Below are 17935 nucleotides of genomic sequence, written 5' to 3'. Positions count from 1 at the left end.
CCCGGGCACACTGTTAGCAAGTTAAGTAGCAAGTGTGGCATAGCATTTGTTCCCACAGGTGTCCACATGGCTAAGCTGGGGGACAGGGCAGGGAAATAGTGGCTCCAGCTCCTTTGTTCCTGAAGAAGTCTCCTAGAGTTCCCTGCCCCTCCAGCATATGTTCTGAGATGAGTAAACAAATCTCCCTCCAGTATACCCCGGGTGTATTTCAAACTATGGCTTCTATACTATAACTGCCTGGGTTGCTTGCTGTGCTGTCCCTTTAAGGCCAGGGACTCGGTTTCCTGTTGCTCTCCCCGCTCTCTCAGAGCCAAGCCTGCTGATTTTTAAAGTCCAGGTGGTAAGCCTCACTGATTGTAAGAACTCACAAAATTCAATCCCTCTGGTTTTCAAAGCCAGATGTTAGGAGGAGTCACCTGCCCCATGTGGGCTCTAGTGTAAGGGTGTTTTTCTACCCTCTCTATGCCCGCAGCATCCCTCCTTCCCATGCACAGTCCCAGGGGTTCATTTAACTCCCAGCCACATCTCTATCCTTCCCACCTTCTTTGATGTGACTTCTTCTCCAGATTTAGCTGTGGACAGATGGTTTTCTCAGTAATTTACATTGATGTGGGTGTTATCTAGCTGTATCTGTGGCACAAAGTGAGGTTAGGGTCTTCCTACTCTGCCATTTTCCCTGTAAGTCACCTGTCTAGTGTATTGTTATTCACACCCACTAATGGAACATTTTTCTTATCACCCACTCTCTCATCCCACAGGTATGAGGCAAAAGAATATTACGAGGCACTTCCAGAGCTGAAGCTGGCCATTGACCAAATTGACAATGGCTTCTTCTCTCCCCAGCAGCCTGACCTCTTCAAAGATGTAATCAACATGCTATTTTATTATGACAGGTGAGTTCCCACAAGAAGATCATGCTATTTGGGCCATGAAAAGGGGACAAGAATGTCTAAACCAACTACAGTGCCTCTGTGTAATTAGCATAGTTCTGTGATCTGAGAAGCTAATCTACACTTGAAAAATCAGATAGTCTTTACTAACTATGCTAGGAAGGTTTAAGAATAAGACCCACAAATCTGGGATTCTTTTTCTCTTTCCACTGGTACACCCAGCTTTCAAGTACATCCATATGTTGACATTCTTACATGTGGGAAGAACCATATAAATGTTGAAGCCTGGTTAAAACTCTAATGAATAGAAATGTAAGTTTGGTAAACCAGCCATGCCAGACATTACACAAAAGAGAATTTGTCAAGGGGAGGGTGCACCTGGATGGCTCAGTCAGTTAAGCATCCGACTCTTGGTTTTGGTTCAAGTCATAGTCTCAGGGTCCTGAGATCAAGCCTCACATCAGGCTCTGTGCTCAACCCGGAGTCTGCTTGGTATTCTCTCCCTTTCTCCTCCCTCCCCCTTATCCCCTTCCCCTGCTCATGTTTGCATGCTCTCTCTTTCTCTCTCTCTCTCTCAAATAAATAAATCTTAAAACAAAAAAACAAAAGATAATTCTAGGTGGAATCTTAGCACACATATTTTAATGAAGCTTTTTGTTGTTTTGTTTTTCCCTTCTAATCCCAAAAATACAGGTTTAAAGTCTTTGCAGACTATGAATCCTATGTCAAGTGTCAAGAAAAAGTCAGCCAGCTGTACATGGTGAGTACACTGCCAAGACCATAAACAAAACCAGTTTACTATGGTTAATTAAAATTTTTGTTTCTTTTATTAAATCTAAATAACAGGGCCCCATTAACCAATCCAAAAAGAGAAGTGATACAACTGTCCAGGATATTTAGACCTTATGTTCTGGTAGAATCATATCTAGTCCCCCCAAAATGCATAGACCAGAGTAAATTAAAGTTAGTGGCCATCAGCCAGAAGGGGCAGTACTTGAGTTAAGCTGAGTGGCTCACTACCTGCCTCCAAGAACTCAAAGACGGAAAGAAAATGGTCAACTCAATCTCTTTCCTCTTGATCTCCACTTGTATTTGTGTGTAGAATGGCTACAGAGGAAAAGACATATAAAGGAAGCAGGAAAGGAAAATATGACCAAGGGCAAGGACAAGTGTGAATGCCAGTTTTGTACAATGGATCTCTTTTGCTAAATCTATGGCCCAAATCCAAAGATGCCCATCTCAAAGCCCAGGATTTGGTTCAATCTTTCCTGTTAGTGCTAATTGCAGTTTTTACTCATAACAATTATCATATTGTTAAGCTTAGAAACATGTTGAGAAGTCTATTCATTTTCCATTTAAATGGTTTATTTTCTTATTTAGTAGGTTTTCAAAGTTTGAATAAACAAATTTTAGACTCTGTGTTACAGTACCTTATGGTATAATCATAGTTTCAGTTTTTCTTTTAAATTTTTATAATACATTGCTAATGGCTTTGAGTGATGTTCTGGTCTTTTTCTTTTTTTAAGATTTATTTAATTTTTTGAGTGAGAGAGAGTGGGGGTGAGAGGGGTGGGGCAGAGGGATAGGGGGAAAGAAGCTGAAGCAGACTCCGAGCTGAGCGCAGAGGCAGATGCAGGACTTGATCTCACAACCCTGAGATCGTGACTGAGCCAAAACCAAGAGTTGGGTGGCTTAACTGACTGCACCATCCAGGCACCCATGTTCTGATCATTTTTAACAAATTTTTAGAGTTCTTTTAAAAATCATGAGGGTATGAAATAAATAGCTTCTTATATTACTTTACATAAAAATTATAAAATTTGGATAGAATATATTTTTTCAAGGATAAGGTCTTAATTGATCCTGTTTTGAAACCCCAGGATAGTATTTGGAATTCAGTGTTAAATCAGCTGGGGTGTCTACCTTCAGAAAGAACAAGAAAGGAGAAGTAGGTCAATAAACTGTCCCATTACATTGTTCCCCTGAACAACTACTAACATATTAGAGTCGTGTTTTTCACACGATGATGTAAGCCACAGATTAAATCTCTTGACACAGCATCTAGCAGACAATGAACATTAGTCCCTTCCTTCCCCTCTAGTTTAAAGGGAGGTGAAATTTAAAAAAATAAAGCATGGGAAGTATGGCTTGCATGCCAAAGTATTGTAACCAGAGCAACAATTACCAATTAGGGAATTTACATCCATGGTTTCTCTTAAAATGAAAAATACTCTTTTTCCTTCTTAAGAGAAATACACTCTAAGCAGGAGAAAAAGCATGATCTACCCTCTCTAGCTCTCAGCTGTTAAACAAGTGTATTTATGACTCACTACAACTTTATCCTGTCATTTTTCCCCATGAAATGTGCTTGGATATGCTTGGCCTAGCGTTCGTCATAAAGTTGGACGGGCTCTCAGGCCATAGGCCATATGTATGTGTTCTTTACAGAATCCAAAGGCCTGGAACACAATGGTCCTCAAAAATATAGCTGCTGCAGGGAAATTCTCTAGTGATCGAACAATTAAGGAATATGCCAGGGACATCTGGAACATGGAGCCTTCAGATCTCAAGATTTCCCTATCCAATGAATCTAGCAATGGGGTGAACAAAGACAATGGAAAGTAAGTTGTAAAATGTCTCGAGAAAAAAAAATAACTTCTTACTGGATTTAAACCCTTTTACAACATTCTTTGATTTTTGTTTTATTTTGTTAGCTAATAATCTGGTTAGGAATTTCTGGGAATTTGGAGAGCAAGTGTATGACTGTATTAGGGCTAAAAATAAAGTATCAATTTACAAGGGCTACATGAGTGCCAAAACTTGTTATTTGATGGCAGATTGAGTAGCATGCTAGGACTTTCTCCAGGGCTATTCAAAAAGCTAGAAGATACTTGGAACTTTTTAATGCCATTTAAATTAACTAAAACACAAATTACTTAACTACATTAGAGCACCATTCTTACCCTGTTAAGTCCCAACTAAAGACCACCTTGTTCACAGCCCCAGGATGTTTGGTAACCACACATTTTTAGAAGGGATCCAAATTTTACCAAATTCTGATACTCTGCAATGCGATTTCAGTTTGTTCCTCAAAGTAGACTACAATCTAAATGAGAGCTTTCAATAACGCCCAACATCCATGCTTTCCCTAAAATGGCAAGTGACTTTTGGAAATGTCAGTGACTTCAGCTCATCCAAGAAGCCCAGTACAACTTTATATCAAAAATATGCATCATGGGTGGTGTCTGGACCAAGTCTTCACTGCAGATTTCTGGTACTCTCAGACCTCATGCCCACTGCTCATTCAGGAATTCTCTGCAAAAAAAGGACCTAGATCAGCTCACATACTTTCTCCACTTCCTGGTCTAAGTAAAGCCAGAACAGCCCTAATTGCCTTTAAGAGAAGGATTTAGCAAATTATTTAGCATTTAGCAAATCAGCTCTTACCTCACAGTGTTTAGTAGTGTGGGGCTTCTACAGAGGAAGTTGTGTTGGAAACCAGGGGGAAAGACCACCATCTTGACCCTCTCTTTGTTCCTATACGCGTTGTGTGCAATTTCATAGAGCTGCATGGGACAGAAAAGATAGAGACTCAAAGGCTGACCATTAAAGGTGGTGTTTTCTAGTTTAATTTTCCTCAAAGGGTAAAGAAACAGCCAACTTGGGGACTTAGTCCCATTAAGTCGGAGATAAGGGACTCTCTACCACCCTTCCCCAACTGCCGGTGTTGGCTGCCTCTACAGCTAAGGAACTAAAAGCTGCACAGCTAAGGAACACTGACAGAACTTCATCCTTCTCCTACCAACACCCTCCCTGCAAGCGGACAGGAACTGCGACAGACCCACTCTATTCGTCTAAAAGAAAAGAAACTGAATCCCACTTTTGAGCCACAATGGGAGAGACTACACGGAGGTTGACGCAGCTGCCTGGGATTTTCTCTACCCTTGTAGATCCACACATATGTGTTCAGATGAGGAGCCAGGATCCACCACAAACACTCCTTCAAGCTCCACAGCATAGCACACTGATGCAGACTATATACACCATGAACGTGGCCATTGAGGGGGATACAGAATCCCTTATAATGTCAGAGACCCTCCTGTGGGATCTAATCTTAAAGTCTGGCTAAATGAGAAAATGGTGTGACACATATAGTATGTTTCAGGCAGCACTGAGCTCTTCGTTTACCTTCTTTCCAAACTCCAAAGGCACCGTCTTGTCATCCTCACCATGTATGATGAGAAGGGGAGAAGACAGGAATTTAACACTAGGCACAAGTAGAAGAAAAGCATTCAGTTAAAGAATTAGAGGTTGGGATTTCTCTTCTTCTAAGTTGGAGCTTTAGTAAAACATGAAATTTGCCTCAAAATATAAGATCTCTCTTTCTTCTTCCCCCAGGAATGACAACTTCATACATAATAAACTTCATATAGTAACTTCTTTTTTTCTTCCAGGCAAGATTATCTCTCTCTTGTTGACTCACATAATTTAGTTAGGTATTTAATTAATTTATTTCTGTATGATTTTTTTAATAAGAAAAATACTAAAAACACTCAATTTGTACAGTTAAAAGAACCTCATCTTTTTCCTTATTCTACCTTATTTCGTAATATTTGGGATATTTTAACTAAAAGATTAGATTGAAGAAATGAAACAACTCAAAACTCAAAAATAGCAAGAACTACCCTAGGACTAAAGAGAACTCTTTGTAGCAATGCATTTACTTTTCCCTATAAATGTACAGATGGACACACGATTAACAGGATTAATCAGCTTCCTTGTCAGCCTCCTAGTCTGGTAATTCAGAAAGGCTACAGCACGAAGAAGACTTGTTCCTCATTTTAACTTTCTCAAACAAAACTTCCCAAATTCTGATATGCATCCATCCTGTCACAGTGACTCACTGTTACTCCTGAGAAGTTTAGATCCTTCAAGTGTGTCGACATAAAGTACTGATAACAACCGCCCATTTGGAGGCACTCTTAAATCAGCTGTGAGGGGCTAACTTGCCAAATTCTGGTCATTGGACTTGCTGTTGGGTCAAAAGGCTGAATGGTGAGTGGGTTTTGGTTACATGGAGAATAAGGCCTAGAAGTCAGGGATCCCCAAAGGACGTTAGACTAGACCCTCTCAGAGCACCTTCAAAGGAACCCCCTTTATGACTTCAGAGAAGGTATCGACTTACTAAGTCATCAAGTTAGACATGAGGAAAATATCAAAAACTAAAAATTTGTGGACACATTATCTCAAAGTTTAGTGCCCGTCTAAGAATTCTTATCTACCCATTCAGTAAGTCACATGATAGTTACCCTCCAGAATCCCCTAAATACAGTAAAAATGGACATCTTTTCATCATTAGCTTACTTTTCATCATTAGGGAAGACTATTTTGTCTTTTCTCAGGGCATCCATAAGCGCGCGTACAAATCCTGGAAGTTTCCGGTAAATCTGTTTTTTAAAAAGAAAAAAATTAAAGCATGACCTATATCTACGTCATTTGTTATGTTTTCCTACATGAACTATACTAATGTAGAGCGTAGCAACTTTCTACATATAATCAACTTTTTAAAAAACAAACCTCATGATTTTGAAAGTAACTCATGTCATTGTAGGGAAATTGGAAAATACAAAAAGGAAGAAAGGAGAGGGGTGTATATATATATGTGTGTGTGTATGTATGTATATGTGTGTGTGTGTGTGTGTATACACACACACACACATATACATACATACACACACACATATATATGTATATATACATACACACACATATATATACATACAGTGGAATATTACTCAGATACACACACACACACACAACCACCACTTCTTTATCCACTCATCAGCTGATGGACATTTGGGCTCTTTCCATAGTTTGGCCTGAGAATTTTTGACTAATCAGAATATTCTCTTCAGTAACTAGACTAGTTAATTATGTTCACTGTAGAAGCAATTTTTCGGTTATGCACATATCACTGCTCTTTTACAAATGTGAAGAGAGAGTTAATGGTGCTATTTGTATTTTAAAGAAATAGGGGAAGCAAAAACGACACCATGTTAACAGTGAGTGTTTGTGGATGGTGGGGATTGTGCATGATTTGTTTCTTCTTTCCAACTTTCTGCACCACCTTGGGCTCGGAGGCCCACAGAATCTGGCTGTCACCTGTCTGTCTGTCCTCTCACTAAGCCCACTCCTATCCACCCTCGGGCCATGCTGCCTTCTCCTGGAACACGTCAGGCTGGAATCTACCTCAGGGCCCATGCCTTTCCTTTCCCTCAGCTCAAGACCCAGATTTTCCCATGACAGCCTCTTGTCAGGCAAGTCTCAGCTCAGATGATAGTTTCTTCAGAGAAACTTTCCCTACCAACCCCCCATCCACCCACCAGTCAGCCCCTGTCACCGCACTTCTCATCCTGAAAATCAGCTTCTTGTGTATTTGTCTCCTACCTGTCTTCCCGACAGTAAGTACATACACTTCACAGGAAATCAGGCCACAACTTCTTTTATTCCCTGTGGTATTCCTAGAACCTAGGAAATTTCCGGAACCTAACAGACACTTGAATAAAGATTTGTTGCAGATGGACTGAATCTACTGGGCCCATATCCCTGGCATACACAGTAAGCTATTATCTGCCATGTTCACCGTAGTGTGACTTGAATTTCATTCAGATTTTATTCCTTAGAATAGATGTGCCAAGAGAAAAGACCAGAAAAGTATTACATGTATTCCTCCGTTGTGCCTGAAGGGGGCGTGGGGAGGAAAGTGCTACGTCTATGATGGGACATTGCTGAAAGAAGGAACTGCGTACAGCACAGGTAGGCTGGGGCCAGTTTAAAAAGAAAAGAATTCTGCTCATTGTGGAAGGAATTTTTAGATTATGCAAATCACTGCCCTTTATCATATGGAGAAATAGAGTCAGCTGCTCTAATACATCATCTGTTGTAGCCTTCTACTGTGAACTGTAGTAATACGGAGAATAGCATCTTTCTACATATAATGAGCTTAAAACATTTGTTTTCCTGCTTTAAAAAGTAGTTGGTGTCCTTGTAAGGAAATTAGCACAGAACAGGGAAGCTGGGTCCAGTAAAGATGAATATCCGTTTCACAGTTTTGGCCTAGGCCTGCTGTTTCCAGGAGCTTCCACATTTTCATGGGAGTGTGTCTGGCTTGCATTTTTTGCACGGTCTCATGGCAAATGATTTGCATTCAGGTGCGGTCTGGAGATCCTAATACTGCCTGTCCTGCCCCCTTTCCTTTCTCCTTCTCTTATCCATAACTAAGGGCAAGATTTCTTGTTTTGTTTTCTTTTGTCTTTGTCTCCTGATTCTAACACCCCTGGAATCAGGACTTCTCTGAGGAAAATTCAATAAGAGAAGCCCTTCAGCAGTTCATCTCAAATTCCAAAGGAATAAGAAGAAAGCAGGCCCAAGTCAATCTATCCCCTCTATTCCTCATCAGCCAGAGGTGCCCCTTGAGACTCAGAGGTCATACCATCCCCTCCAGCCCAGACCACATCGATGGGCTCCTAATTGATCTTCCTGCCTCCTCTCTCTTCTGGAATGCTGCTAAGTAAATATTCTTAGAAGACTAGTTATGGGAAATGTACTGTCACAAAGCTTTGGTAGTATCACATAAGCTACTTAAAAACAAAGTAAGAAACTCCCATCCTGGCAGCAAGCCCATCCATATCTGGCCACAATCTTTCATTCCAAAGGCTGCACACCTCCAATCCATCCGCCTCGAGTTAGATGTAGGATTGAGTCCCATTTCCTCCTCTTATAGGGTGTGTAACAATTGGGCAAGCCTCTGAGCCTCATTTCCCTCAGCTCTAAGTGGAGGCAATGATGCCAAACTCAGAGAGTTGTTATGAGGATTGAAAAGGATGACAAGTGTGCAAGATCTTTCATGGAAGCCTTATAGGACTCAGGTATTTTATAGCACATAGCTGCCCCACTCCGGCCATGTGCCTTGGGTCACACTCTGCCCTCCTCTCTGTGTTTCCTAACTGCTCTCCCTTACTTTCAAGAAAGGAACTTAGATCCTATCTCTCTGTAAGTCTTCACTGACCATACCTGCACACAAAACCCTTCTCTTCCCTGAACTCTTCCTACCCTGAAATGATTGTTCTGCATCCCACCCTAGCACCTACCTTAGTCTACTTAGCAATGGAAAAAGTGGGAAAAGGGAACACATTTGTTGAGTCCCCGCTAGGAGCTGGGTACTTTGCAATGATTATCTCACTTAATTTAAACTTCTAAACAACCCTAGGCAGTAGGCAGTATCATCCCCATTATTTAAAGATGGGAAAACTCAGAGAAGGAAAATAACTTACCAAGGTCATAATTGGTTTGTGGCAAAAACAAAATTTGAACCCAAATCTATCTGGCTCCATAGCTCATGCTTTTTTTCCCCACTGTGTCATGCTGCCTTCCTATTTTGAGTAATGAAATTGATTCCAAAGTGACTTATGGAAACCTCTGCCATTACTTTATATCCACCATTAATTTCCTATATCCTCAACTAGACAGGAAGCTTCTTGAGAGTAAGGACCTATGCCTTTTACTGTATTTGTATGTCTCACACCACCTACACTTTCTTATTTAACAGGAATATTCAGAGTTATGGCATTCCACTGATCATAAAAAGAGTTAATGGCCATTCAGTGCTTACTCTGTCCCAGGCATTATTATAGATGCTTTTCATACACAAATGTATTATCACAGTCATCTGGAATAGATTATTACCCCCATTTTATAGATGAGGAGATTAGAACATTAAAAGCAATTAATCCAAGGCTATACAGCTGTTAAGTGGCAGCCCTGGAAACCAATCCAGGGAGTCAGACGCCAGAGCTATGGTTGTTAAAGACAGCATGATACTATAGAACTCCTCTACCTCTAAACCATAAGGGTATCTATTAAACTGAGATATCATGACATTTTTTATTAAATTTCAAACTTAAAAATATTGGAAGATTCCCCATTTCTAATAATAGAAGAACCATTATGAACCAAACCTTTTGCCCAAGACACTAAAAAAGCTAAAAAAATATATATTAAAAAACCTTTCTGTGAAGGTGTCAGAGACCTGCCAAGGCATCTTGAGTGGTCTGGTCATCGCAGAGAGGAGGGAATCTCAGAGAGGTAAAATGGACAGTCAACACCACTCTTCTCCTTGAGACACAGCTGGCAAGTCAGGAGAAAGCAAAAAGTAGAGACCGAAAAACACAAATAGAAAAAAGATGGCACAAATAGAAAAGAACATAGTAAGAAAGTAGATTTAAACCTAAATATATCCTAATTTCATTAAGTTAAATAAACTACTACAATTAACAGACAAAGCTTGTTGGAAAAGGAAACAAAACCCTACTACATACTGCTGACAAGAGATATGCATTAAATACAAGAATTCAGAAAAATTTAAAGTCAAAGGATAGAAATTATATATTATGCAAACACTATTCAAAACAAAAATATATTAGACACAATGCTGACTTTAAATCAAGAAGCATTACTAATCAAAAAGGATATTTCATAATAAAAAAGGATCAATTCATGTGGAAGATATAAAATTACATTCTTACTCAATGTATGCTCTACATATGTATAACATATGCTCAAAAAAGCTAAAGCAAAAATTGACAGAACTAGAGTAGAAATAAGCTCAATCATGGCAAGATATTTCAATAATCTGCCCTGAGTAACTGATAAAACAACCAGTCAAAAAATCAGGGCATGGGCACCTGAGTGGCTCAGTGGATTAAGCCTCTGCCTTCGGCTCAGGTCATGATCTCAGAGTCCTGGGTTCAAGGCCCGCATTGGGCTCTCCGCTCAGCAGGAAGCCTGCTTCCCCTCCTCTCCTTGCCTGCCTCTCTGCCTGCTTGTGATCTCTCTGTGTCAAATAAATAAATAAAATCTTTTAAAAAATAAAATAAAATCAGGGCAAATACAGAAGAATTGAACGGCATGGTTAGTAATCTTTACCTAACTGATACATAAAGAACACTGCACCAAAAACAGAACATATTCTTTCCAAGCATGTGGAACATATGCCAAAATTGACCATATGTTGGGACATAAAGCAAGTCTGAACAAATTTCAAAAACTGAAATCATACAGAGAGAAATCTCAGATCATGGCAGAATTAAGCTAGAAGTCAATAGCAAACATCAAATCCTCAAATGTATAAAAATTATAAAATACATATCTAAATAACCCATAGGTCAAAGAAGTCATAATATTATAAAATATTTTGAACTAAATGATAATTGAAATGCACTTGAAAACTTGTGGGATCCATCTCAAGAGTGGCTTCGGTAGAATATGCCTTCAAGCATAAATTAGAAAAGAGGAAATGCTGAAAATAAATTATCCAAGTACCATCTCTAGAAATTTTTTAAATAATAAATTGAATCTAAGAAAATAAAGGAAATAAAAAAAGTAAGACCAGAAATTAATAAAACAGAAAGTATTCAATATAGATAATCAACAAAGTCTGAGTTGGTTCTTTGAAGAGAATAATAAAACTAATTCTTGCTGTAAATGTTGGCTGTCCCCCTTCTACTTAGCCTTGGATAACAGAAGCCATTGCCCCCAAGGTTATGTCACCCCCCCCAAACTATTCTGTAACCCTGCAGATGGCAGAAACAACCAGCATCCCCCTACAGTTGACTCAAAGCTTAGAGTGCCAGGTGGATCAGGCCAAAACTACACTTTACTTGAAGTCACATCTTGTTCTGCTCTTTTTCTTTCCTTTCCTTTCTTTTTTTTCCCAAGATTTTGTTTAATTATTTGACACAGAGAGAGAGCACAAGCAGGGGGAGCAGCAGGCAGAGGGATAGAGAGAAGCAGACCGACTCAAGGCTCAATCCCAGCATCCTGGGATCGTGATCTGAGCCAAAGGCAGATGCTTAACCGACTGAGCCATCCAGGCATCCTTCTGCTCTTTCCCCACCCCTTATCCTATAACCGTCATTCAAATGATCTTGCAGGTTTTTCCTTTAGACCACTCTCTCAATAAATCATGAACATCAAGTCCCTGTTGTGGGCTCTGTTTATAGGGAGAACCTGACCTAAAACTAAAATTAAGAAAACCTCAATCAACCAATCAAAATAAGCTTATAAATATGATGTTCCTAAATTAGAAGACTCAATATTAAAAAGGCATCATTTTCCCCCAAATTATATATAGACCTAATGTAATTCAAATCAAAATCCTGGGAAGCTTTTTATAGAATTTGGTGAGTGTATACCAAAATATACATCAAAATGCAAAGGACCAAGAATAGTCAAGACAAACCTTGAATAAGAAGAACAAAGCTGAAGAACTTCATAGACAGATAATAAAAACATATTATAAAGCTACAGTAATCAGGGACTCATGGGTGGCTCAGTTGGTTGAGCGTCCAACTCTTGATTTCAGCTCAGGTCTTGATCTCTGGGTCATGAGATCAAACCGTGCTTTGGGCTCCACACTGGGTGTGGAAACTGCTTGGGATTCTTTCTCTCTCTCTGCCCCTCCCTCCATTCACTCTCTCTCTTTAAAAAAAAAAAAAAACAAAAAACAAAGAACAAAAAACTATGCTAATTAGGAGATGCAGCATTTATATGAGAATGGACAGATAGATAAAGGGAAGAAATAGGAATCTACTAACAAACCCAAATATATTAAGCCCTGATATATTCAAACATTGGCACTGCAGTATTTGTAGAGAAGGTTTGTTTAGTAAATGGTACTAAACTGGATATCCATATGGACTTCTACCTCCTACATACAAAAACCCATACTTGTAGATTATAGTTCTAAATATAAAAAGTAAAACAGACTTTCTACAAGACAGCATAGAAGGATATCTCCATAATCTTTGGTACCCAGAATTTTATTGAACAGGACACTTTTCTTAAAAATATTAACCGCATTTTGATAATTGATAAACTGGTCCACATTAAATTTAGGAATATCTCTTCATCATAAGATATCATTAAGGGAGTGAAAAGGCAAAGTTAAGAGAATGTACTGGCAATACAAATAGTTTTCTAATGACTTATCCTATGAATAACTACAACAAAAAAGACAATTTAAAAATGAGCATGAACAAGTATCTCACAAGAGATACCTAAATGACTAATAAACATGAAAAAAAATCCCAGCTTCATTAATCAATGAGATATCCATACTAGGACAAGGATGTGAAGCAATTGGAACTCTCATATACAACAGGAGGGAGAATAAAGTGGCCAAGTCACTTTGGAAAACTGGTTGGCACTCTAATTACTAAAGCTAAACATGTGCATATCTTACTGTCCAGCAATTCCACTTCTAGGGTATACTCTGGTGAAATATGTACCATGTTTGCAGGATACATGTTCAAGAACATTCATAATAGCAATGTTGTTAATTACCTCAAGCAGAAAGCAACTCAAATGTCCATAAAAAATAAGTCAATAAATTGTATATTTATATAATAAAATACTATATAGCAATGAAAACAATCAAACTACAACTATACCTCTTGGGTAAAATCCCACAATTATATGTTGGTTGAAAAACATAGAATACATCCTATATAATTCTACTAATTATGTAAAGTTCAAAAACAAAATTATATTGCTTAGAGATGTACATGCAGATGGTAACACTATAAAGGAAAGCATGAATATGTTTACCATTAAACTCAGTCTAAGGATTACATCTAAGGGGAGGCTAATTGGATTAGGAAGTGACTTACAGGAGACTTCTGGAGGAGCCAGTGATGCTAACTTCTGGACTTAAATGTTAGTTACATGGATGTGCAGTTCATAATTATTTGTTAAATCATATATTTTCCTATCATGTTTCATTTCAAAATTAGAATTTCAAAAAAGAAACAAAATACATGGATTGTATCTGATTTATCTGTACAAATTACTGAATTTATAAGTAATTATTTAGAATAATATAATAGGTGCTCAATTAGTGGTTACCTTAAAATATATACTTAATTGCCTAAAACCAATTGAAAGTGTTTCATTATCTCAAATTACTCTGCATTCAGTATTTTTTATTATTGAGGGGATTTCTGTATCAAGATGGAGCTTTTAAGGCATTTTTCAAAATGATGTGGTCTGTGAATTAGCTGTCCCAGGAAGTAATGAGCTACCTTCTCCTGAAATAGTTAAGCAAATTCAGAAAGCTCTATGCTGATTTATTACAAAAAAGATTCCAAAAGTAGGCAGCTGTATTAAAGTACCCTTAAAATGCCTCCTAACATTATCAAAGTTCAAAAATTGGGGGTCATGTATTCCCTCTGAGAATCCTCTCTCTTTCTCTTTCTCTGGCTCATTGACTAACATTTATATGGCGGTATGTCTATAAGCAATTGAGCATCAGGCATGGGATGAAATTAGGATAATCTGCACAACAGATTAAAAAAAAAACTAGATCTTGTTGCCCAGTTCTTTAAACTTTATCTTCTTGGAAAGATTGTCTTCTCTACCTGGGCTACTGTGTAAAACCACTTGGCAGCTTCCTTGAATTCTCTAAAGACTTTTTTTTTAATCATAAAATAATGATAAATATATGGCTGACAATCATAGAGCTAAAAATGATATATGAGAGGCATATTTTCACTTTAAAAGGGAAAAATAATGAAATAACCTAAGTCAAGTCTATTTAAAAACTACATGATAAAAGGTAGAGTTAAACAAAGAGGAGGGGGAAAAAGCTTTGGCTCTTAATAAGCCATTATCTCAACCTATTAGAGAAATAAAAGAACTACAAAACCCAAAAGCTATTGTGCCCTCCTTCAATAGCAGCTGGCTAAAAACCTGTCTCAGGTAAAAAATAACTTAGAAACATATAATACTAGTTAAGAAAAGGAAAATGGTTAATAAACATAAGTGTGCGGAAATCGCCTACCTGTTCACATCTTGTGAAGATGGTTCAGAGACTCACCTTTAACAAGGGATAATTAATACTTGCAACCCATATGTTGGTAAATGGAGCCTCCAGAATAAGAGCATCAACTGGGAATCCTTGAAAATAATAAAAAAGAAATAACTCTCCTATCATATTTAAATACTACCTTTTCTAAACAAGGAGTCCTCGAGGTCCTATACATGAACTACCTGAACCAAAGTTATTTGTGAAGCTTGTTAATAATGCAAATTCCTGGACTCCACACTAGACTCGAATCAGTCAGAATCTCAGGAAGGGGAGTGAGAATGTGTGTTTTTAAGTGGGCACCCCCACCCCAAGAGATTTCTATGTACATGATAGTTGAAAATCACTACCTTCTAGGACACAGCCAGGTTTTCATGACTTGGATAATTTAAGAAAGCAAAGTACTATAGGAAGGAAGAGCATTCTGTAGCCCATGGTTAGGAATGTACCAGAGGCTGACTAGGTTGTTTTGCTCAACACTCCTCTAAGAACAATTAGAGGGGCGCCTGGGTGGCTCAGTGGGTTAAGCCGCTACCTTCGGCTCAGGTCATGATCCCAGGTCCTGGGTTCGAGCCCCACAACGGGCTTTCTGCTCAGCGGGGAGCCTGCTTCCTCCTCTCTCTCTGCCTGCCTCTCTGCCTACTTGTGATTTCTCTGTGTCAAATAAATGAATAAAAATCTTTAAAAAAAAAAAAAGAACAATTAGAAAATGTGTGTCAGATGGGGATATGTATCCGTATATGTACAGAGGTGTCCCCCTTTATCCACGGTTTCAGTTATTTGCAATCAAGAGCAGTCCAGAAGCAGATAATCCTATTTCTGTCATATTGTCAGAAGATCAGTAGTAGCCTAACACTACATCTCAATGCCTACATCATTCACCTCACTTCATCTCATCATGGAGGCATTTTATCATCACACGTCATCACAAGAACAATGAGTACAGTACAATAAGTTATATTAGGAGAGACCCCAGTCACATAACTTCTTTTGTAGTATATTTTTATAATCGTTCTATTTTAGTATGTTGTTATTAATCTCTTACTGTGCCTACTTGATAAATTAAACTTTATCATAGGTATACACATAAAGGAAAAACACTGTACATATAGGGCTTGGTATTATCTGTGGTTTCAGGCATCCACTGTAGGTCTTGGAACATATCCCCCAGGACTAAGGGAAGATTACTGCATGTAGATGTATATGTTTGAAGGCATCTGAAGGCTACTAAATCAATGAGATTTTGAGAGCCAACACCAAAAGAAAAAAAATCCATGAGAGTTTAAGATGTTTTTCCCCACAAAGCAGTTGAAACTTTGAAAGCAACAGTAGTGGCTGCTCTTAGAGGCTTAGAACTAGACAGAATTTCAGCAGTCCCACAGGACCAAAAGGACAAAAATTAGAGTTTGGAAGCTGGCAAGAAGGAGGACTCTAATAAATTTCTCAGGCTTTTGGAGACTTCAAAGGACTACACCCTGAGAGTAATGGTGAACTAAAACTGGACCAGCCCTCTTAGAGACCAAAGCCCAGCTTCTAATCAGCTCAATTTCTGATAGAATTAAGGTGATCTTCCCCCTATTTTAACTGCTTTTCAAGAGAAAAGTAAATTTTATCTGGAAAAAGATAATATTATCCCTAGGCCCTCAAATTATCTCTATAATTTCCATAAACAATATCTAGCATTTAATAAAAAATAACTAGACAGGGGCGCCTGGGTGGCTCAGTCAGTTAATTGTCTGCCTTCCACTCAGGTCATGATCCCAGGGTCCTGGGATTGAGCCCCATGTTAGGCCCCTTGCTCCATGGGGAGCCTGCTTCTCCCTTGGCCTGTCACTTCCCTTATTTGTGTGCTTTCTCTCTCTCTCTGTCAAATAAATAAATAAATAAAATCTTAAAAAAAAAAAAACAACTAGACATACAAAAATAAAATAAAGAGGCCAAAATTACAAAAACAAAACAAAACAAAAAACAAATAATGGAAATAGATCAAAGGATCTAGATATTGCTATTATCCTATACGGGCTTTGGCTTGTAAATAACCAAGTGTAAAATCGTAAAGTATTTGTTAAAATTTTAATAATTAATAAAATTTGATATTACATAGTGAGCAATGTAATATGTCAAAAGAAAAATTTTAAACTAGAGCACAAGGAGAAAAATGTTTGGAAAACCCAAGAAAGAATATTGGAAACATACAGGACATGGGAACAGATCTAAAAAGATACATATAATTATAGTCCCCGGGGAGAGAAGATGAAGAATGGGGTAGGCACAATATTTGAAGATAAATGACCAATTTTCCAAGATGGGTGAATATCAAGCCAGAGTTATTATGGTGCTATGAACCCCAAGCGGGATAAACCCACATGTAGGAAAATCAAAGTAAAAATGCTGAAAAACAAAGCAAAAAGAAAATCTCAAAAATAGCCAGAAGAAAAAGTAATTATCTTCAAAGGAGCAGCAGGAAGACTGGAAGCTGACTTCCCAATGGAACACTGAAAGCCAGAACCAAACAGACAACATCTTCAAAGTGTTGAAATAAAGTAACTGCCAACAAAGAATTCTACACCCAATGAAAATATCTTTCAAAAATGAAGACAAAACAAAGATATTTTCAGACCAAAGCTGAGGGAATTCTTCACCACAGATAGATAGGCAGAACAAAAATCCCCAGTGGAAGCCCAGAAATGCGAGAAGTAATAAAAAGCAAAGAAAAGGGTAAATCTAGATATTGACTTTATAATATAAGAGCAATAACATTTTATGGAGTGTGTATTATAGAGAAAAGTAAAATACAGGATAGCAAGAGTTCAAAGTCAGGGATGTAAATGGAATTGCATTATCCTCCAAGAAGTGAAGTATTTATATGGGAATTTAGGTCAGATAATACAGCATTGTCAACACTGTGCAGGAAGTGTCCACAGAGAGCTATGAGTACTTAGAGGGGCAGGAAATAATGTCTGCTTTATTTCCATAATGAATTAAGACTGTGGATAGCAAGTGACTTGCTTTAAATGTTCACATAACTCAACCTGACCAGTATTGACAAGCCTAAGAAACAAAGCAAGAGATGACAAGCTTTTGATTTTGATGAAATCACCTTGTCCTGTTCACAGAGATTCTA

At 38.2% G+C, this 17935-nt stretch overlaps 2 protein-coding genes across 4 annotated transcripts in view; one reads left to right on the top strand and one right to left on the bottom strand.

Annotated features, from left to right (window-relative positions):
* Positions 1–3693, top strand: part of PYGL (glycogen phosphorylase L) — a 42713-nt gene extending 39020 nt beyond the window's left edge. The window contains 3 exon segments of the mRNA XM_047737958.1: positions 759–893; positions 1584–1650; positions 3339–3693. Of these exon segments, the coding sequence (XP_047593914.1) occupies positions 759–893; positions 1584–1650; positions 3339–3515 (379 nt within the window). The 3' untranslated portion in view covers positions 3516–3693.
* Positions 3694–3845: 152 nt separating this feature from the next.
* ABHD12B (abhydrolase domain containing 12B) overlaps positions 3846–17935 on the bottom strand; it is a 62589-nt gene continuing 48499 nt past the window's right edge. For all 3 annotated transcript variants that reach the window (XM_047737956.1, XM_047737955.1, XM_047737957.1), the window contains 5 exons: positions 14824–14903; positions 6255–6337; positions 5079–5157; positions 4338–4456; positions 3846–4205 (listed from right to left, as the gene is read on the bottom strand). In XM_047737956.1, coding sequence (XP_047593912.1) covers positions 4178–4205; positions 4338–4456; positions 5079–5157; positions 6255–6337; positions 14824–14903 — 389 coding nt within the window. In that variant the 3' untranslated portion in view covers positions 3846–4177. The remainder of the gene's footprint in view (positions 4206–4337; positions 4457–5078; positions 5158–6254; positions 6338–14823; positions 14904–17935) is intronic.

Source organism: Lutra lutra, chromosome 7 (genome assembly GCF_902655055.1).
Source record: "Lutra lutra chromosome 7, mLutLut1.2, whole genome shotgun sequence".
Taxonomy (NCBI): Eukaryota; Metazoa; Chordata; class Mammalia; order Carnivora; family Mustelidae; genus Lutra; species Lutra lutra.
This window is presented reverse-complemented; position numbering and strand designations above follow the sequence as displayed.